General features: G+C 41.9%; 1 protein-coding gene and 1 pseudogene across 3 annotated transcripts in view; one reads left to right on the top strand and one right to left on the bottom strand.

Annotated features, from left to right (window-relative positions):
- DCBLD2 (discoidin, CUB and LCCL domain containing 2) overlaps positions 1-23,072 on the top strand; it is a 104,566-nt gene that overhangs the window by 44,479 nt on the left and 37,015 nt on the right. For both annotated transcript variants that reach the window (XM_079766833.1, XM_079766832.1), the window contains one exon: positions 6,475-6,612. In XM_079766833.1, coding sequence (XP_079622959.1) covers positions 6,475-6,612 — 138 coding nt within the window. The remainder of the gene's footprint in view (positions 1-6,474; positions 6,613-23,072) is intronic.
- Positions 4,502-21,813, bottom strand: LOC307096997 (E3 ubiquitin-protein ligase KCMF1-like; annotated as a pseudogene). The gene is made up of 2 exons (XR_013815246.1): positions 19,317-21,813; positions 4,502-4,875 (listed from the first exon to the last, which is right to left on the bottom strand). The product of XR_013815246.1 is annotated as an E3 ubiquitin-protein ligase KCMF1-like (transcript).

Here is a 23,072-nt window from a genome sequence, read left to right as displayed (position 1 = left end):
CACTGGTGGTTGGCAGATTTCACTTCCTTGCAGTTGTAAAACTGGAGTTCCCATTTTCCTGCTACTTGTTGGCCAGGGACTGCTTTCCGTTCCTCGAGTCCTCCTGGAGGGGTAGTTCATGGCGCCTCCTGTTTGTAAAAGATCGCATCATTCTTTGAGATTTATCGCCACCCTTCCATGCCAGTTTATCCTGGGAACTGCCGGATGCTGGTTAGGTTGTTTGTACATTTCAGCTATTATCAGTAATCTGCTGTGAGATATCAGGTCCAACTCTGTGTGGACATATGTTTACATTTCTCTTGGATATATGCCTAGGAGTAGAATTACTGGGTCATATGGTAACTCCAACTCTATATTTAACCTTTTGAAGAACTGCCAGGCTGTTCCCCAAAGCGACTGCACCATTTTACAATCCCACAAGCATTGTATGAGGGTTCCAGTTTTTCAAGATCCTTGCTGTTTTTTTTTTATTCTAGCCATCCTAGTGGCTGTAAAGTAGAATCTCATTATGAATTTGATTTGCATTTCCTAATGGCTAATTTTGTTGTTGTTGCACATTCCATGAATTTGAACAAACATATAATGAAATCATTGTGGAATCATACAGAGTATTTTCACTGCCCTCAAAGTCCTCTGCTCCATCTAGTCTTCCTATCTTCATAGTTTTGCCTTTCCAGGAATCAGCAATCTGTAGCCTTTCAGATTGCATTCCATCACTTAGTAATATGCATTTTTAAGTTCCTTCTTGTCTTTTCATGGCTTGTAGCTCTTTTTTTTTTTTTTAGTGCTGAATAATATTTCATTGTCTGGATGTACCACGGTTTGTCCATTCACCTAATAAAGGACATCTTGGTTGCTTCCAAGTTTTGGTAATTGGGTATAAAGCTGCTATAAACATCTGCATACAGGTTTTTGTTGGACACAAGTTTCAGCTCCTTTGGATAAATACCTGGAAGTCTAATTGCTGTGTTTTACAGTAAGACTACTGAATTTTCAACGAAATCCCCAAACTGTCTTCCAAAGTGGCTGTACCATTTTGTTGTCTTCCAAAGTGGCTATACATTTTGCTTTCCCACCAGCAATGGATGAGGGTTCTTGTTGATCCACATTTTTGCCAGCATTTGGTGGTGTGAGTGTTCTGGATTTTGGCCATTCTAATAGGTACATAGTGCTATATCATTGTTTTAATTTGCATTTCCAGGGTGTAGAGCATCTATTCATATGCTTATTTGCCATCTGTATATTTTCTTTGCTGAAGTCTGTTAAGATACTTAGTCTATTTTTAAACTGGGTTGTTGTTTTTTGTTGTTTGTCTGTTTTTGTGTGTTTTTTAAAATATATTTTTAACGCTCCCTACTGGGGATCAAGCCTGCAACCCAGGCATGTGTCCTTGACCAGAATCGAACCTGGGATCTTTCAGTCCGCAGGCCAACACTCTGTCTGTTGAGCCAAACCTGCTAGGGCAGGTTGTTTTTTTATTGTTGAGCTTTAAGAGTTCTTTGTATAGTTTCCATAAGAGTCCTTTATCAGATGTGTCTTTTGCAAATATTTTTCCCCCCAGTCTGTGGCTTTTCTTCTCATTCTCTTGACATTGTCTTTTGCAGAGCAGAAAATTTTAATTTAATGAATTCCATCTTAACAATTATTTCTTTCATGGATCTGCCTTTGGTGTTGTATCTAAAAAGTCTAAATCATACCCAAGGTCATCCATATTTTCTCCTATGTTATCTTTTAGAAGTTTTATAGTTGTGCATTTTTTACCTTTAAGTCTAGAGCTCCATTGTATTACCTTTGCTTCCTTGTGAAAGATGAGTTAACTATATTTATGTGGCTCTATTTCCAGGCTCTTAATTATTTTCCATTGATCTATTTGTCAATTCTTTCACCAATACCACACTGTATTGATTACTATAGCTTTATATAAAAACCCTTGAACATAGTTTTAGTGCTCCAACTTTGTTCTTCTTCAATATTGTGTTTACTATTCTGGGTCTTTTGTCTCTCCATATAAATTTCTAAATTTGTCAATATCCACAAAATATCTTGCTAAGATTTTTTTTTTCTTTAATTCTCACCTGAGGTATGTTAATTGATTTTTTTGGAGAGAGGAATGGAAGGAGGAAGGGAGGGAGGGAGGGAGGGAGGGAGGGAGGGAGGGAGGGAGGTCTATTGCCTGTTGTACCTCCACCTTTTGGTGTATGGTATGACACTCCCAATAGTTGAGCCACATTGGCGCCAGGGCTTGTTGGGATTTTGATTTTGATTTCATTAATCTATAAATCAAGTTGGGAAGAACTGACATCTTGATAATATTTAGTTTTCCTATTCATGAACATGGACCATCTCTCCCATTTATTTAGTCCTTTGATTTTGTTCTTCAGAGTTATATGGTTCTCCTCATACAGATCTTATGAATATTTTGTTAGATTTATACGTTAAGTATTTCATTTTGGGGGATGCTAATATAAATAGTATTGCGTTTTAAATTTTAGTTTCCACTTGTCATTTTTTATATATAGAAAAGCAATTGGCTTTTGCATACTAACCTTGTGTTCTTCAACCTTGCTATAATCACTTATTATTTATAGGAGCTTTTTTGTCAGTTCTTTTGTATTTTCTACATAAACAATCATGTCTTTTGTGAACAAAGACAGTTTTATTTCTTCCTTCCCAATCTGTGTATGTTTTTCCCCCCTTAGTCTTACTGTGTTAGCTAATACTTACAGTATGATATTAAAGCAATGGTGAGAGCAGACCTTCTTGCTTTATTCCTCATCTTATTGGGAAAGTTTTAAATTTCTCACTATGAAGTATGATGTTAGCTGTAGTTTTTTAAATAAATATTCTTTATCAAGTTGAGGAAGTTCCCCTTTATTACTAGTTCACTGTGAGTTTTTATCATGAATGGTTATTGATTTTGTCAAATGCCATTTCTGCATCTGTTGATTTGATCATATGATTTTTCTTTTTTACCCTGTTATTATGATAGATTACATTTATTGATTTTCAAATATTGAACCAACCTGCATACTTGGGATGAATCACACCTGATCATGGTATATAATTCTTTTTATACACTGTTGGATTTGATTTGCTAATACTTCATTAAGGATTTTTGCATCTATTTTTATGAGAAACACTAGAGGCCCAGTGCACGAAATTCATGCATGGAGGGGTTGTCCCTCAGCCCGGCCTGCACCCTCTCCAATCTGGGACATCCCTCTCACAATCCGGGACTGCTGACTCCTAACCGCTCGTCTGCCTGCCTGCCTGCCTGCCTGATTGCCTCTAACCGCTTCTGCCTGCCAGCATGATCGTCCCCTAACTGCTCCCTTGCCAGCCTGATTGATGCCTAACTGCTCCCCTGCCAGCCTGATCGCCCCCAACTGCCCTCCCCTACCAGTCTGATCTTGCCCCCAATTGCCCTCCCCTGCTGGTCTGGTCGCCCCCAACTGTCCTCCCCTGCTGGCCATTTTGTGGTGGCCATCTTGTGATGACGTCATGTGAGGGTGTGACGCCACCTAGGGTTTTATTATGTAGGATTCGTCTGTAATGTCTTGTAATGTCTTTGATTTGGGTTTTAGGGTGATGCTGGTCTCATAGGATAAGTTAGGAAATATTCCCTCTGCTTCTATCCTCTGAAAGAGATTGTAGCGAATTGGTATAATTTTCTCCTTAAATGTTTGGTGAAACTTACCAGTGAACTCATTTATGCCAGGTGCTTTTTCTTTTGAAGTATTATTAATTATTGATTTAATTTCTTAGATATAAGCCTATTCAGATTGTTTGTTTCTTTTTGTTTGAGTTTTGGCAAATTGTGTCTTTCAATGAACCTGTCCATTTTACCTAGGTTATCCAATTTTTGGACATAGAGTTGTTCATAGTATTTCTTTATTATCCTTTTGATGTCCATGGGATCTGTAAGGATGTGTCCCCATCTTCATTTCTGATATTAGTGATTTGTGTCTTCTCTTTTTCTTATTTAGACTTACTAGAGTCTTATTAGGTTGTTTTCTTTTCTTTTTTTCAAATGACCTGCTTTTGGTTTCTTTTCCTAGTTTCCTAATAGATTTTAAGCATTTTTATTTTCCTGTAACATGGGTTCTTTTATATTAAAAACCAGTGTTTCATGGATGTTATAATGATTAATAATTTTAATGTTCTATATATATTCACAAAATATTTTTTCAAATACCTTTCTTATTTAATCATGAGAAACTATAGAGATTTCTGCTGACTTAAGAGCCATCAGCAGAACTTATAATTGTTGGCAATTAAATGCTTTATTTTGATTTAGGAGTATCTTTGAATGGCCAAACTGGGGGAATGGCATTAAAGAATTAGCAACTGTGTTGCCCAGATTAGGAATGGTTTTTCTTCTTCCTTTCCCAGAGTGTTTTGCCAAGTGCTTTGCATTATTTGTATAGCGGGTAAAGCCTGTGGTTAAAGGAGAGCCAAGTGAGGAGAAGGAGGGTCATCTTGCTGGGAATAACAGGTGAAGGCAGGTGTTTATCTTGTATATTTGAACTCATTTAAGCACTTATAAGGTCAGCTATTGTACTTTTCTTTTTTATTTCTGTTTTTTAAATTGTGGTTATCCATTCTTCAGCATTGCCTTTTGAGTTTCACAGAATAAGTGATTTTTAAAAAATGTTTTGTTTCTACCACAGATTGAATTTACTCACATTTTAGAGGATAAGTCCAGATAAACAAATAAACAAAAGATGAAACTGCCATGCTAATAAAAAAATTTTATTATTTTTTATTAAGAATAGTCTTATATAAGACTAGAGTCTTATTAGGTTGTTTTCTTTTCTTTCTTTTTTTTTCTTCTTTTTTTCACATGACCTGCTTTTGGTTTCTTTTCCTAGGTTCCTAAAGAAAAAAACCCCATGTTCAAATGACCTGCTTTTGGTTTCTTTTCCTAGTTTTATATGGTTCTGTCCATATAAAAAGGGTTAAAACTATTTTTTGCACATTGTTTCACTTTAATAATATATTTTTTATGAAGACATCTTTGTATGGCATAATAGTATTCTTTAAATAGGATCTTTTTCCTTTGTACCTAAAAGGATTTGAAAAGTCAGTATTTGTACTCAACATCTTAATCAGGCTTGTAATAAAATCACACCTGCATATATCCTTACATGGCAAAGAACAGCTAGTACTGATGGGCCCAGATCAAACTGTTGTTCACTTTTACAAAAGTTAATCTTGTGTAAAGATACTAGTGACCATAATTTCTCTTGCCTTTACCTATTCCCTTTGGGCTTTAAGATTTAATGTGATGGGCACTGGTTCTGCACATAGTTGGGTTTGCTAACAAATTATATAGCTTTGAGATAATTAGAATAATGTGAAATATATATTACTCTATTTTTAAATATTTTATGTTCAAAAGCAACACAATAATATCCTCTTTACTAGACTATTTCTGAGTTACTTGGTATTAAAAAACAAGTCTGAAGATTTTATCACCTTCTTATATATTCATATAACTTGTAGTGTTATTTGATAATGTGTTATTTTGCTTAAATGTTAAAAATATGGGTAGCCAAGCCCTAACTGGTTTGGCTCAGTGGATAGAGCGTCGGCCTGCGGACTCAAGGGTCCCAGGTTCGATTCTGGTCAAGCGCATGTACCTTGGTTGCGGGCACATCCCCAGTAGGGAGTATGCAGGAGGCAGCTGATCGATGTTTCTCTCTCATCGATGTTTCTAACTCTCTATCCCTCTCCCTTCCTCTATGTAAAAAATCAATAAAAAATATTTTTAAAAAACATGGATAGCCAAAATTACATTCCATATTTAGAAATAGAAGGTGGTGTGTGTTTTTTTGTTTTGTTTGTTTTTTTGTACAGATGAATAAGATATATTTTATATTGAAAACCATAGCATCTAAGAAAAATGCATGTTTACCTTGATGTTTGGTATTAACTTATTAAATGCTAAATAAATTGAAAAGTTATAGACTGAATTTTTTTAATTTTAATATAAATGATCACCTAAAGGGGTTGACCAGCAGTTCAACAGGCCTTGGCAGAAAAATTGAGAAGGTTCCTAAAAGGTTTGAGAGGTATCCTGAGGCCAGGAATCTAGGGGCATCCTGTGGGGTTACTGATTGGACTGCCAATTTATTTGTGGGCCACCTGCCTGTCTGCAATGTTTTCATTTTTTAAAAATTCCTGGTTATTCTTTTAAAGAGTATACACATGTATTTCACAGGAAATTGACTCTTCGAAAGGTCAGTGATGCTTGTACTGTTGTTGTTTTTTAATCATTTGAACAGTTATTACTTGACTTTTTTCTTTTTCCCTCCAGAATAATGGGATTTTTAATCACTAAACGTCCTACTTATCATTTTACACTATTTAACATGCAGAGTTTGGTATATTATTCTGATTCTATTATCTACATGGTAAATATTATTGACTTCATAAGAGTCACAACAAAGATCTGCTTTTCTTCATTCCTAGGCAAATACTGTGGTCTGGGATTGCAGATGAACCATTCAATTGAATCAAAAAGCAATGAAATTACAGTGCTGTTCATGAGTGGAATCCATGTTTCTGGACGAGGATTTTTGGCTTCATACTCAATTATAGATAAACAAGGTAATTTTCACTTTATACCATTTTATATTTCCTAAAAGCAAAAATTAATTTTTTCTTTACATACCTGTTGCGTAAGCTTGGGATAGGATAGAAGGACTGAAACCGTTAAGAACACTTACATAAATTTGACAAGTAAAATTAGATCAGTATTAGATTCCAATAATTTAAAATATATTAACTTTTATATAAAGCCCATATACTTTCCTTTCCTTAGTAGAGGAAAAACTGATTTTTCACTTTTATAATATTGGAACACAATAATTACTTTAAAAAATCTGTCAATTATTGAAATGTAGTATAACGATTTAAAGCTTTATTATCCACATTTTACCATTTCATAGTACTGTGCTAAAGACCATATTACCATTTTTCTCAGAGAATACAATCTCATACCACCAGGAGTACCACGAGTGCTATCTGAGACACTGTAAAATAAACATGCGATATTTTCTAGATTGTTAATGTTTAGAATATAAAGGGGGGAGGGCGGCTAAAATCAAGGCTGTTAAGTGGAATAAAATGTACAATTTATCTGAATCACTAAGATAAAATGCAAGACTTGAGTGAAATCTCTCATGTATTTTGACTGCTTGGCATGTATTTATTCCTCTGTGCTATTAGGACTACTGTGGTGAAAAAAGTTAAGATATGTTGCTAGTACAAGGATATATCAAAATAATCATTTAAATTATTTCAATATTCAACAGTTTATCTAAGTTCACCATTAAAAATTAAAAATTGGGTTTTTAAATTGTATAAATAAGAAAATTGTCAAAAACCTCCCAGGTGTGAGAATGTTAGGCACTGAGAGGAGTCTGCTTGCCTTAGTTTCTAAGTGATGGATGCGATGGATCAGGGTGTGGAGGCTAATCTCAGAGAGAGTAAGAAAGAACAATCATTGGATGGAATAATGGAAAGAAGAAAACTGGAAAATTATGCTAATGAGCAATTAAAAATTTTTATACAACCAGGAAAACTAGGGCAATGTAGTGTTTAGAAGGGGGACTTAGGTAGCCCTGGAATGGAAACAAGGTGACCCCTAGCCAGTCAGTTGAACTTAATCTGCAACTAGATTAGTTGTGAGGAATCCTATATAATAAAAGCCTAATGTGCTAAGTGTCCAGTTGTCCGGTCGTCTGTTCAGCCAATCAAAACGTAATATGCTAATGATATGCTAAGGCCGCTCAACTGCTCGCTATGATGTACATGGATCACCAGGGGGGCAAACAGTTGACTGGTTGACCAGACACTATGACATGCACTGACCACCAGGGGGAAGACACTCCAACAAGTAGGTTAGCTTGCTGCTGGGGTCCGGCTGATTGGGACTGAGTGAGACGGGCCAGACATGCTCTGTAGCCCTCCTGTGGTCCCTCCCCGGCTGGCCAACCTCCTGCATTTCTCCCCAACCCCAGTCATGCACTGGTGTGGGGTTCCTCGGCCTGGCCTGCGCCCTCTCGCAATCCAGGACCCCTCGGGGCATGTCGGAGAGGCGATTTCGGCCAAATCCTGCAGGCCAGGCCGAGAGACCCCACTGGTGCATGAATTTGTGCACTGGGCTTCTACTAAGTCTAATAATACATGTGTAGTGTCTGTAGGCACACAACATAGTAGGCACAAACAAATACTAGTTTTGCCCCTTTCACCACTGTACACACATACTCATGTTCCCCCACCCCCTACCATCAAAGCAGTAAGGTAAAAGAGAAAGATATGATGATAGATTTCCATCTTTTCAGCTTTATTTCCTAAGAATCTTGGGCTGATAGGTGAGAGGATAGAAAGTAAGCAGTTTGCTTCTTACTCTTAAGTTCCTTGGTCTTAATATCAGGTTTAATTATTTATTTTGCTTCATATGTTACCCTTCTCTCTTTGTTATTTATTGAATTGAAGGTTTTTGGAAAATAAGTATTCTCTCTTTAAAAAAATGTTCTTACATCAAGATGATATTTAAATTATAGAGCTTCTTGATCCATAGGTGTCCTGCATTAAAGTTTCTTGAGAATTGACAAATTCCAAATAGCTATGACTTTATTTTACAACTTTCAAAGTTTTTAAAAAATTGGTCCTCAAAATCTTGAAGTTTTTATAATAATACTTTCAAAATTCATAATCATCTTGGGAAATCCTCATTTCAGAAATTTCTCCTGAGTTTTTACCTTTAAAAAAAGAACACACACATCTTTGTGCCATTCATCAAGTATTTGTTTTATTTGAAGTTGAGAGAATTGTCAAAATTCAAATGAACATAGGTTGAATTTCTTATTACATACTCTTCTTGGGTGGCCTTTTAGTAATAATTTCTTATGACTCATTCATTTGAAGGCTGGTTGGCTTTGGTTAAGAGCCTCATTTTATTTCCATCCAGGAAACTTAGCTGCCACACTGAATTCCATGAATATTTTCAAGGAACATCACTCCATGTCCCCAGCTTAGCAACCTAGTTGAAGGTTTAGAGCATTTGGGAATGAAGATTGTGAAAAATCTTGCTTCAATAGCTTCTTTAATTGTTAAACTCTCACAAATGTGTGATAGAATCCTGATTTTGTGTGAGATAGATTAATTTTCATTACTTTGTGCAAGAGCACATTGCAAAATTATATTTCTTTTAATGTCTTATTTCCTGCTATATGCTTGACATTTAGGAAACAGCAGCAAATAATACAGACACAATCATACCTTCATAGGGTTTTCTGTACAGAGTTGGAAAAAAGATATCAAACACATGGTTACTTAATTGTAGTGATGAAACAATGTACAATTAAGTCCAGTAAGTACAATGCAGGATAAATTCAACAGATAAAAGGCCAGAGCAGAGTGGGGAGTGGAAAACTGATAAAAGAGCAAAGCTCTCCTGAGGAAGTCACCTTTAAGCTGAGAACTGAAAGATTAATTGAAAGTTCCAGACAGACAAGGAATGAAGAACATTCTAGGGGAGAGAACAGCGGGTATAAAGGCCTCGCAGTGGGAAGGAGGTCTGGAGGAAGCAGAAAAGAAGCCAGCACATCTGGGGTGAAATGAGTGCATGGTGAGTAGGTCATATTATTATTCAGGACTTTGTAGAAAATGTAGGGGTTGAAGCTTGACTGGATTTATGATTTTTATAACTTTTATGGTTTTATTCTCTTATTTTTAATTATCTTTGAGCAGTAGTTTCCAGTATTTTATATTAACTACTATTTTTAAAATTTTCGCCTGTGAACCTCATTTTGAAAGATTATATCTAGCATTGAAAGGATAAGTTTTCCCATTGCCCCATTAAGTACCAGGCAGATTCATATAAGTACGAATCAGCACTTGTAGTAATTATGAGAAAACTGGGATTTCTACTTGGAATTGGTATAATACCATCAAATTCCAACTAGACTCTCTGAAATTGAAATTTTCACCTGAAAATTAAAAATGTATGTGGACCTTAGAAATAGTCTGGACATCATATTAACAACCACTATTTAGAAGTTCTGTAGAGAGAAACTTCTAAGTTACTGCCAATCTTACTGAGAGAGGCAGAACCAGCCAGCTACTCAGAGGTCCAGACCTAGTAACTCAGATCATTTAATCCAGTACTAGAGGCCCAGTGCATGACATTTGTGCACTTGGTGGGGGTCCCTCAGCCCAGCCTGTGCCCTCGCAGTCCAGGAGCCCTTGGGGGATGTCCGACTGCTGCGGAGGCAGGAGAGGCTCCTGCCATCGCTGCTGCGCTCGCCAGCTGTGAGCTCGGCTTCTGGCTGAGTGGCGCTCCCCCTGTGGGAGTGCACTGACCACCAGGGGCCAGCTCCTGTGTTGAGTGTTTGCTCCCTGGTGGTCAGTCTACATCATAGTAACCGGTCGTTCCACCGTTCGGTCGATTTGCGTATTAGCCTTTTATTATATAGGATGCTGATAAATGCTACTGACATTTCCATTCTAAAATGTAAACTTAAAAACATAGCATTTACCCCTGGTCTTGAAAACTAAAATAAATTTTATAGGTGAGTGATCTCAGTTTCTAGTTTTGAATCTGTTCAACATTGGTCAGTTCCTAGGAAAAGCTCAGCATTTCTAGAATGATTCTGGGCAATGATTTTTTCAAGTTATTTTAGTTATAGGACAGGGAGCTTAGCTGACATATCTGCATTTTCATTGAAAGCTTCAAGTCCTTCAAGGCAACTTCTATTTGCCTGCCATAAATTGGGTGTTGTATGTGTACACAGTCTGATGTTTCTTTTGTGGAACATGAAATCATAACTTTAAAGGTAATTGTAAACCTCATCACTTTAGATTTCATTAATCCAGAATTTTGTAGTGGTCAGTCTAAAGGTTGCCTTTTTTTTGTGAGGAGAAATCATAAATGGTTTAAAATTTCATTTGAAATAAAATGACCAGTTTAGATATTACTGTACTTCCTAATTGGAACTCATAAACACTTGTTCACTCACTCCCCTCTGACCTCTGAAGACAATGTGCTTAAGACTTGTGAACAGCTGAGCCTGGGAAATGTTTCCATTTGACAGTTATTGTTGCTATATGTTAGATTATTTTTAGAGTTAACACCAATAGTGTTAACAATTTTCTGATTGCCATATTCTTTAACCACATTTTTTGCAAATATTTTCCATTTCTTCCATCTTATATCAGATTATATCAACTTATAAATGAAACATAGGGCGAAATAGAGAATTTCTTTGTAATAGAGTCCAGATTTCTGTAATTGTCTTTTCTTCATGGAATGTTTTTGGTTTTGAAAATAGAGCATGAATTCCTTAGATTTTTTACTACCTTAATCATACAGTAATTTTATAGACTCCTTTCTGTTTTGAGTACTATACTTAGCTAGGTTTCCATATTTAGTTTTTCTATTGTGTTCCTAATTTTTGTTACATTATTTGTGGCAAACATTTTAAAACTTTTAAGCTGTCTAGTAAGATTTTATTAGTGTATCAGTTCACATGCATATCTTTATATTTATCCTTGTTTACACAAAAATGAATATGTATCATGTTCGTAAACATAATACAGCACACATGTAGAAAAATATCTGTATTTTGGTGTCAGTTTGTACAACAAGAGTGCTAATGAGCAAAGTGTTACCAGTTTTGCAGAGAAAACATTTATAAACAAAATCTGTTAAGACAGTATTAACTCAAAGAGGCAGTTCAACCTACGGGATAGAGTTTATTTCACACTGACAGATAACCTGAGAGCACCTTAATGATTTTAGTGTTTTCTATGTTTCATTTTTTTTTTTTTTTTTTTTTTTACTATATTAGGAATGCTGTGATGGGACTGGGTGTGTGTATGTGCTATCCAGTAGATATATTAGTGGCCTAGATGCTGTGTAGGTCACAAAAGAATTGTGTGATCTTTTAATGTCTTTAATTCACTTTTTAGTATATAGCATTTAGGTGTTGATATCTATATTAATAAAAAGGTAATATGCTAATTAGACTGGACGTCTTCCAGACATCCATCTGGACAAAGCCACAGCTGCTACGAGGGCTGAGGGGCATGGGAGAGGCGGCCCGAGGCGGTGCAGGATGTGGGGGCAGCGCGGGAGAGGCAGGGTGGTGCGGGAGAGGAGGCGCCCCTTGCACAGAGGTGGCGTGGGAGAGGCCCTGGTGCTGGCCGGTCCAGCGCCGCGGCTCCTTTCGCAGAGGCAGCGGGGGAGGGTGCTGCGCGGTCCCGGTCCCAGTGCTGCTCCTTTCGCAGAGGCAGTCACAGAGGCAGTGGCGCGGGCCCGGTCCCAGCACCGCACCTCCACAGAGGCTGAATGGGGTGCAACCTGCTGTGCCTCAACCTCTCACAGCCCCTCCCCCAGCTGGCCTGGCCCCAGATCGCCCCCCGCCAAGAAGCAAGGGCCGAGGACTGGCAGCTGTGGCAGCTGGCAGTGGCAGCAGCAGTGGGGTGATGGGGGCAGTGCCTTCCCATGATTGGCCTGGTCGCCTCCTGCAGAGGGAGGCCAGACTGTGGGGGGAGCGGGCCTAAGGCGTCAGTAGGACATCCCCTGAGGGCTCCTGGATTGTGAGAAGGGGCAGTCCGGGTTGAGGGACCCCCCCCCCTTCACCAAGTGCAGGAATTTTCGTGCACCGGGCCTCTAGTCCTATATAATAAAAGGGTAATATGCAAATTGACCCTAACGGCTGAACTACCAGAATGCTGCTTGACCAGTCACTATGAGGCGTACTGACCTCTTCTAGGTCCCTTTCCCTGGCCGTCAGACTCCCATCACCCGATGGTGAATGGGGAACTGGGGATGGGTGGCGGGGGACATGGGCGGTGCCAAGCCAAGGCCCCCGCCCCACCGGTTGCCCCACACACAGAGTGCGACCTGCGGTGGGGGTGGGAACAGCCGACCTCTGGTCCCTCCCCCCAGTCTTCAGGCTCTGATTGCCCAATGGCGAACAGGGAACCAGGGGTGGGTGGCGGTTGGGTGGGGGCAGGGCCAGCTGTGGGCAGCCAGGGAAGATGGCTCTGATCGCAGGCCAGGCCTAGGGACCGTAACCGCGCACGAATTTTGTGTGCCGGGCCTCTAGTAATAAGTATAATGATAACTGGCATTTATTGAGCCATTACTATATGATTGCATGTATTATGTGATCTAGGGGCATTTTGTCATCTAGTCCTTAAAAAAACCCCAGGAGGTTGGCACTATTACCATCCCTACAATAAAAAATAGGAAACGTATTTCCAGAGGTTAAGTAACTTATTCAAGAGTCATATAGCTATTTACTGCTCAGATTACAAAAACAAAAGGCAAATACCAAACTTCAACAAAAGTTGAAAGAAAATGACAATGAAAACCATATTTACGTAACTTGAAAAAAAGATGTAACCTACTGTTAAATTTAACGATGCATTCAATTCGCCGATTAGACATTTAGTAAATATTTATTGAACATATAAATGAATAATTGAATGAATAAATCATTCCAACAAACCTGTATTGAGTTCCTACCAGGCAGAGATTTTACATCAATTTAATTGAAAGTTTGCCATAAAACCACAATCTTCAAACTGCAGATAAATTGCCAACATAATGACCCATAGTCCATAAAGGAAGATCCTGACCAGCCGCCATGGCTCAGTGGTTGAGCATTGACCTATGAACCAGGAGGTCATGATTTGATTCCAGGTCAGAGCAAATGCCTGGGTTGCAGGCTCGATCCCCAGTGGGGGGCATGAAGGAGGCAGCAGATCAATGATTCTCTATCATCATTGATATTTCTCTCTCTCTCTCTCTCTCTCTCTCTCCCCCTTCCTCTCTGAAATCAATAAAAATATATTTTTTAAAAAAGGAGGACCTAAGAAATGTCCTTCTCATACAGATCAAAAGAAGCAGGAGTAACTTGTTCTTTCTTTGGGAAGTCAGACTGTTGAGGAGTAGTCAGAGCAGTTGGCAGAAGACAGAGCACACAATAAATGGAAGCGTAGAAGAAGTGGTCTCAAAGAAAAGATGAGAAGACGTCCAAAGGAGGCAGAATCTAAGAGAACAAAGCCTGACGTAATAACCAGGAGCTTGCTGATGGACTTCATTAGAATTGTGGGGAAGGACACCAGGTTTCAAGGGCATTTGGATGAATGGGCTAACGAGGAAGGGAACGTGGTCTTTTTAAAAGTTTGGTGATGAAAAGGAGAGGGAAGCCCTAACCAGTTTGGCTCAGTGGATAGAGCATTGACCTGTGGACTGAAGGGTGCCAGGTTTGATTCTGGTCAAGGGCACATGCCCGGGTTGAAGGCTCAATCCCCATTAGGGGGCATTGTTCAGGAGGCAGCCAATCAATGATTTTCTCTCATCATTGATGTTTCTATCTCCCTTTCCCTTCCTCTCTGAAATCAATATCTACACTAATAAAAGAGGAAATGCTAATTGACCATACCTCCGCTACACCCACAGCCAATCAGGAGTGATATGCAAATTAACCCAGCAAAGATGGCGAGTAAATTTGCATACCCAGGCGGCACAGGCAGCGCCCTGTGCCGCCGGCTGGATCCAAGCCGAGATGGAGACTGTAGCAGGCGGTGGGGGCAGTGCCCGACGCTGCCTGCTGGGGTCCAAGCCACCCCGCCACCTGCCCAGGTCCAAGCCGCCCTGCGATCACGGGGCAAAGAGCCCTGGCCAAGCCGCCCCACGATCACGGGGCGAAGAACCCAGGCCGAGCCGCCCTGCAATCACGGGGCGAAGAGCCCAGGCCAAGCCGACCCGCAATCGGGGCGAAGAGCCCAGGCCCAGCCGCCCCGCGATCACGGGGAGAACAGGCCAAGCCGAGCCTAGCCAAGCCGCCCCACAATCCCAGGCGAAGAAGCCGCTCTGCTGACCAACCTGCTCTAGGAACCTGTTGGGGCGGGTGGTGCGGAGTCCAGGGCCTCTAGCCTGCAGCCATGGGAAGTCTCCTTCTCCCCAGAGTTAGGAGCACCAGCCCAGGTCTACCCAGCGGCCTGGTCCTGACTGCGGGGGTGAGTTCCTGCAGGCTGGGGTTTGATCCCCATGCATTAGCAGTAGGAGACCAGTGCCTTTGTTATTGCTGTGTGTCCGGGTTTTAATTGGACAAATGCCTGGCGGTCCCGGTTGCCAGCTTAGCACAATCTTTTTTTTTTTTTTTAATATATTTTATTGATTTTTTACAGAGAGGAAGGGAAAGGGATAGAGAGTTAGAAACATAGATGAGAGAGAAACATTGATCAGCTGCCTCCTGCACACCCCCCACTGGGGATGTGCCCGCAACCAAGGTACATGCCCTTGACCGGAATCGAACCTGGGACCTCTCAGTCCGCAGGCCGCCGCTCTATCCACTGAGCCAAACCGGCTTCGGCAGCACAATCTTTTAGGAGGAGAATTCTGTCTGGGTTTCCTCAAATTCCCTCAGCCTCTACTCACCCCTCTGTAAAGGCACAGAACAAGTGAGGCCCTTAAATAAAAATCAGAGGTCTTCAGCAACGGTGGGCCTCTCTCATCACAGTCATTTGGACTGGATGGCATTTGAGTATTTATCTAGGCACCATGACAGAGAAACACAAGCTCAAGTCATGATCTCTGCCCTTAAAATATTCACAATCTTATTAGAGCGAGTGGATGATAAAAGTGCAGTAATAACATCAGAATGTAAGGCAACAATACAGAGAGGAACAGAGGCAATTGCTAGGATGATTTTCCAATAATTAGTACAAAGAGTATGTGCTATGAATTAAATAAATAAAAAAACATGTGTGGAAGTAGCTGCTTCATGAGTATGGCATCCCTTCCTATTTTAAAGGAAGCTGAGTTCCACGTGAACTATGCTATGATATCTGAAGCACAGGATAAGGGAGACCCTAAGTGTACCATGCTTTGATATTTGAGTCATTCTTTATTGTTCAATGTAATTTATTTCTGTTCGCCTCAGTTTTGTAATAGTTAAATTACTAGAATAATACATCTTGCTATAAAATATTACATCTTCTGATCAAATAAATGATCAGGTGACATTTATTGTTATTTTCCATAAATGAACACAATCTCTGGTATGCTAAAGTGATAGGTATTATAGAAATATTCATATAGAGAGACCTATAGGCTTGATTACAAGTGAGGCTTACTATCACAACCCAAATTTATTGCTTAAAAAAAAAGCAGGGAGCCAACTAGAAACTGAACCAAATATAAGCCCTTGAAGGGCAAATGTAAATTGGATAAGCTTTGCTATTACAAGAGCAAGAAGAAAAAATTCAGATGCAAGAATGAAAACCACATTGCATCCACTCTAAGTAGCTGTTAAAGAAAAAGAATGGTATACTATGAAAATACTTAATACAGATTGTAAAGACATTTGTTCAAAGAGAATTTCCTAGAGTAAGTGATATTTCAGTTAATTTTTTTAAATGTGAAGAGGTTAGCTAGATAAGAAAAAGGTGTAGGGGTCCCGAATAGCAGAGGGTGCAGGAAGGGCTGAGGGAACCCCCCTCTCCGTGCACAAATTTTGTGCACCGGGCCTCTGGTATATATATATATATATAAATCTAATATGCAAATAGACCAAATGGTGGAACAACTGGTTGCTCTGATGTGCGCTGACCACCAGGGGGCATGTGCGGAACATGGCAGGTGTCGGCTGCGGCGGGATGGTGGAGCAGGTGAGTGGGGGTGCCAGACCAAGGCAGGGTGCCAGTCGCTGTCATCAGGGCGAGCCTGTGGTGGTTCTTTGCTCCCACACGCTGCAGTCCCGCCAGGCACTTGCACCTGCTGCTGGTGCCGGCCCCACTTACATCCACTGCCGGCGCCGGAGCCGCCACTCACACCCACTGCTGGCGCCAGGCGCCATCACCTCCCCCTGCACCTGAGGGGTGATCGGAGCCGGCAGCCGGCTTTCGCACCCACTGCCAGCAATGGCCCTATTTGCACCCGCTGCTGGCGCCAGCCCCAATCACTCCACCCCGTCAGCAGGTGTGAGCAGGGCCAGCGCCGTCAGCGCATGGGAGTTGCAGCAGTGGGAGGAGGGCTGCCGGGAGGAGCAGGGCTGCTGGCAGATGGGACCAGGGCCCGTGGTAGGAGGATCCAGGAGGGGTTGTGGAGGATGGGCCAAGACCTGCCCCTGTGCCCTGTGCCCATCGCAGCCTCGCAGCCCACAGTTCCTTTAAAGGTGCATGAATTCATGCACTGGGCGCCTAGTCCTATATAATAATAGCCTAATATGCAAAGTGTCTAGTCGGCCATTCAACCAATCAAAGCATAATATGCTAATGATATGCTAAGGCCGCTCAACCACTCACTAGGATGTGCACTGACCACCAGGGAGCAGACGCTTTGACCAGTAGGTGAGCTTGCTGCTGGGGCCTGGCCGATTGGGACTGAGTGAGATGGGCCAGACACGCCCTGGAGCCCTCCCATGGTCCTTCCCCTGCTCGCCAACCTCCTGCGTCCCTCCCCAGCCCCTATCGTGCACAGTGGGTTCCCTTGGCCTGGCCTGCGCTCTCTTGCAATCCGAGACCCCTTGGGTGATGTCAGAGAGCCGGTTTCGGCCCAACGGCAGAATGACCAGTTGCTATGATGTGCACTGACTACCAGGGGCAGTCGCTCAATGCAGGAGCTACCTCCTGGTGGTCAGTGTACTCCCACAGGGAGATTGCCGCTCAGCCAGAAGCCGGGCTCAAGGCTGGCGAGCGCAGCGGCAGTGGTGGGAGCCTCTCCCACCTCCGCAGCAGCGCTAAGGATGTCTGACTGACAGGGAGCAGGCCTAAGCCGTCAGTCAGACATCCCCCAAGGGCTCCCGGACTGCAAGAGGGCACAGGGTGGGCTGAGGGACCCCCGCCCCCCACCCCGAGTGTATGAATTTTGTGCACCTGGCCTCTAGTATCTCGATAATATCCTATCTGACTACAATGTTTATTGCTTAGCCATGCCTATGTCATCCATAAGAAAGCTTTGAGTATTTTCATTTGAGAAAAATTTTCCTGAGCTCCTACTGTGGTCTTAGCTCCCAAGGATGTCATTGTAATGTTTCTACGAGAAACATAAGATTTAGTCCTATGCTCAGTAGATAAAAGGGGATAAGATGGAACATATCTCATATGGTATCTGGGACATAGTAAATATTAGTTGACTGAATCACAATAATAATTTATATGTGTAAATTGCTCTTCACAAAAGTTCAGGTACATGCCAGGTTCCTATTATGAAAACAAAGAATTACGCACAAGATCACACAGTTATATTGATAGGAGAACTTAGCAGCAAGATGAGCTTTGTCCAGCATCCTCTAACAGTTAGAGGGTCACTTAACAGGTCAGCTGTCTATACACTACAGTGCAAGGTTCCTGACACGGTTTGAATTTGGAAAGCAAGACTTTGTATTCCTTCAGGCTCTGGGAAAATAGTTATTTAAAAAATTTTAGAGCAAATAAAGGAGAAGAATTTGTAAGAAACATTATCTTGCTTCTGCCTGGTTTCTCCTTTCTGGTCAATGAATAGAGTAACTTAGTTGTAGTACTTTATGCTTCCTTCATTTAGAATAAATACAGGCACTCAGGAATCCTTATCTGTCTTTTTTGTTCTTGCCATCCTAGGCCATCCTAGAGGGTATAAAGTGGTATCTCATTGTGGTTTTAATGATCTTGAGCATCTTTTTATGTGCTTATTGGCCATTTGTATAACTTTTCTGGAGGAATGTCTATGCAGATCCGTTGCTCATTTTTAGTTGGGTTATTTATCTTTTTCATGTCAAGATGTAATAATTCTTTATGTCTTCTGGATACTTGATCCTTATCAGACAAATAATTTACAAATATTTTCTTCGATTCTGTGGGTTATCTTTTCATAATAGAACATTTAAAGCATTTTTTTTAATTTTAATGAAATGTAAATATTTTTGTGTGATTGCTCAAATACCATTTGTTAACAAGGCTATTCTCTCCCCCCAGACACACCCCATTGAATTGTCTTGAGACCCTTATTAAAATCAATGCACTGCAAATTGAGGATTTATTTCTGGACTCTCAGTTCTGTTCCATTCATTATGTATACGTTGCCATCAGAAGTCTCTGAGCAGACGGTTTGCTTTGAGCTGTATTTATCTTCCGTAGAATGTTTCTTGTTAGTGGGGAGCCTTGTAGTAGCAGTGCTCCTCAGGAAGGCTGTTTACTTGGGAAAAGATTTCAAGAAAGACATATTTTAAGGCTTCTATAATTCCCAGCTTAACCTATGCTATTTTGCCTTTATGGAGTGGTAAAGGTCAAAGTCTGTAAGCATGACTTACTTTTTCTGTCTTGAGTCATCTTGGCTCTCCTTATAGCTGTCAATTTTGAATTCCTGTTTTCCTCCTAGGGAGCTCTTTTGAGTCACGTGGAATTTTTTTTAAGGTAAACCATAAAAAGTAGTTTTTATTCATTAATATTCATTAGAGATTTCCGTTTTCCTCTTCAGTTTGCATGTGGAGTACTAGGAGAGCCTTTTTCATGTCTGGGTATAGGAAGCCGAGACCACCCCTGCACTGCTACCTGCATTTACCTGCTAGAAGTAAACATTCGTTAAGTGGAAGTGATTATTATACATATTTTCTCTCTTAATTTTGACTACACTATGTAACAAGAGTGACAGACCTGAAATTGCCATCACCAAACAAACCCAAGATAGTTGTTGTCCACTTTCCTTGGCAAATACAGCACAGAAGGCATTGTCTGCAAATTGAGACATCAAAGAGGAGGTGGTACAGGTTTCCTTTATCACTGTCTTTTAAATTTAGGTTTTCTAAAGCAACATCTAAAGGCATAACATCTACACAGCCCATAGCACCAAAATCTGCCACCCCTCCTCCCCATTGGTCCTCGTCTAAGGGGAACTCTCTCCACACTGAGTGGACAGCAGGAGCTCCTGAACACACAGGCTGTGGTCTGCACGCTCACTTTGCATGGTCTGGTGCTCTGTGTCAGACATTTTAGGATCCTTCCACCTTGTTAAAAGAAATTGGGAATTCTGGAGAGTTTGCCATGTTGGTTGGTGCGGTGGATAATGTGATTGTAGTAGTGACTCTCCTTGTGTCAGTGCACCGGCTGGCCGCGTGCGGGCGGCAGTCGCGCTGCCTGGACATGCTGCCCTTCTAGCTGCAGCTGCAGCTGCCTTTGTTCTGAGCAGCAGAAGGGCTGGAAGAATTAAACTGTCCTCTTGCAGACTGTCTCACTCCTGATAACTGAGGTAAAAGCTCAGCTACAGGACCCATGGCTTCCCTATTGCTTGGAGAATATGAACTCTGAGAAGAAAAAGTCCACACTAATAAAGTGCATGTTTGATCTACGAGCACAAGGACTTCCTAATCCTCCGCCAGGGTGAAACATTTTGCATACATGTGGAACACTCCTCGACTCATCTAACTAGGGGCTCTGTGCTCAAGTGTAAGATGAGCTGCAGAGTCATCTGTGACATGAGTAGGACTGCCTCCAGGTAATGCTGCACATACAGGACAAATCACTTTTGCATGTTCCATATAGCCCATTTTCCCACAATAGGGACAGGTAAGGATGTGGCTGCTCTATAGAGAAAGCTTCCCCACCATAGTACAAATCAAAACCTACCTTTGTTAGTGTGGACTGCATTGGGTGGCCTGTTGTATTCATTGTTGTTACACCACTTTCATAACAAGACACAAAGATTGTAATTGTAGCAAATTAAACACATATCTGCAGCCTTGAACATTTCCTTTTAAACATGTACCACAGCTGACACCTTCATGTCGGGTGGCAACACGGCGTCTCCCAGGTGAGCTCCCAAAGAATTTGAGAGCAAGGTCAAGTGAGTTGCATACATTTGCCTGGCATAACCTGGAGTTTCAGCCCTGCGTGGACTTGTAATAAAGCCCTATTCTGATCAAGTATATCCGTAGTCGAGCAGCATTCTGGCACGTGGCCTGAAGGTAATGGGGCCAGCTGGCACTCTTCTTGTGGCTTAAATACCATGTTGGACCACACAGGTACCTTTTTATCTCAGGCTATTAATCTTAGAAGTTCAATTTTTAATCTTAGAAACTGGAAACTCTTTTGGTAGAGCAGGAAAGTGGAAAATTAATTCTTACTAATGCAATGAAAAGATTGCCAGGAATAACTAGAGTATAGGTAATTCAGTTTGCTTTTCCCAGTCAGTAAACCTGGTAGTAGTGAACCCCTCTCCAGGCATGTATCCTCTGCAACTCCTAAAACAGATTGAACCTAGTCATCATTCAAATGCCTGTGGTATATAGATAATAACCCATATAATTGCTCTCAGAATACCACTTTTCTGTTGGTATAACAATTGTTATGCTCTAGTTCTTTCAAGACACATTTCATTTGGCTAACATGGTTTCTTCAGAGTTGTGGATTAGCATCAGCAGCTATCCTTTCATTGCTGTGGTGGCCATTAATTTAATGAATATTTGAGTACCATCAGTACTCGGGGACTCATGCGAGGTATTGTCTCCCTTAGCAAAGTTGTTTCGCCAAGAGTTTCTATGTGAAGTCACTTACCTTCGTGGTTGCCATAGGGCTTTCTTCCAGGCTTTTCTCCCTACCGGTTAGCACATGCTTAGACTTGGCCAAACATGCTAACAGTTATATACTCATCCATGTATTTAATAAATGGTAATTAAAAGCTTCCTGTTGTGCCACGTCTCTCAATCTCTGAGTGTAGACCTGGCATTATCTAATGACTAGAAGCCCGCACACATATGGTCCCTAGGCCTAGCCTGCGATCAGGGCCATCTTCCCCGGCTGCCCACAGCTGACCCTGCCCCCATTACCACCTACCCCCGGCTCCCCATTCGCTATCAGGTGATCGGTGCCTGACAGAGAGGGAAGGGAGTGAGAGGTTGGTTGTTACCACCTGCTCGCTGGCCCCGCCCCCGCCGTGGGTCGCTGTCTGTGTGTGAGGCGACCGGCGGGGTGGGGGCCTTGGCCTGGCACTGCCTGCATCCTCCGCCACCCAACCCCGGTTCCTGTTCGCCTGGATAGGAGCCTGCTGGCCAGGGAAAGGGACCGAGAGGTGGTCAGTGCACCTCATACATGTTCTGGATACATGTTCTGGTCGTTCTGCTGTTAGGGTCAATTTGCGTATTACCTTTTTATTATATAAGATAGAGGACTGGTGCATGGGTGGGGGCCAGCTGGCCTGCCCTGATGGGGGCCCCAGATTGGGGTAGGGGTGTCCCGCTAGGGGGCGGGGCTGGCCGGGACAAGGGGCCACAGGGCAGTTTGCAGGCCGGCCACACCCCCGAACAGGGTAGGGGTCCTTGCTGGGTCGTGGGGAGGGCCTGGGTGAGGGGCCATGCCCCCGATTGGGGTGGGGGTCCCTGCTGGGGGGTGGGGCCAGCCTGGGCGAGGGGCCACCAGGGGCTTGCAGGCTGGCCACGCCCCCGATCGGGGTGGGAGTCCCCATGGGGTGGCGGGGCTGGCCTGGGCGAGGGGCCGGTAGTTCTGGTCTCTGGTCGTTCTGGTCATTCTGCCGTTTCTGTTGCTGGGCTTTTATTATAAGGATGCTGCTTGTAACTCTGTAATGTATCAACAAATCGTTCATATATAACACACGCTACTACGAAAGCATGTGATAGTCATCAATTCATTAAAACAGACAAAACAAGCCTAGGTGCCTACTATGTGCTAAAGGTGTTTAACCTGCCAAGGTCAGGGGGAGCCTTTAGGAAGTGGCAGTTAAGCTGAGACCTTAGAGGGGAGTCAGCTTACCTAAGGGTACTTGAAAAGACTCCCAGACCAAGAGAACGGCATGGTCCAGAGAAGACTAGTGTGGCCAGAAGCCATAGGGGATACAAGATGAGACGGAAACAGGACCAGGCACTTCTAGACCTTGTGAGTCATGTTGAAGATTTGTCCTATGTCCTCAGAGTAGAAAGAAGCCATTGAAATGCTCCAGCCAAAAGCCACCTTACATAGCCTGTGAGCTCGGTCTCTATTAGGCAGCTCAGCTCTTACTCAGACGTGTTGGTTTCTAAATAGAAATTGTTAAGCTTTTAAAGTTTTGTTGTATTTAG

This window comes from Cnephaeus nilssonii (genome assembly GCF_951640355.1).
Source record: "Cnephaeus nilssonii genome assembly, chromosome: 3".
NCBI lineage: Eukaryota > Metazoa > Chordata > Mammalia > Chiroptera > Vespertilionidae > Cnephaeus > Cnephaeus nilssonii.
Note: the sequence above shows the minus strand (reverse complement) of the source record. Positions and strands in the feature narration are given on the sequence as shown.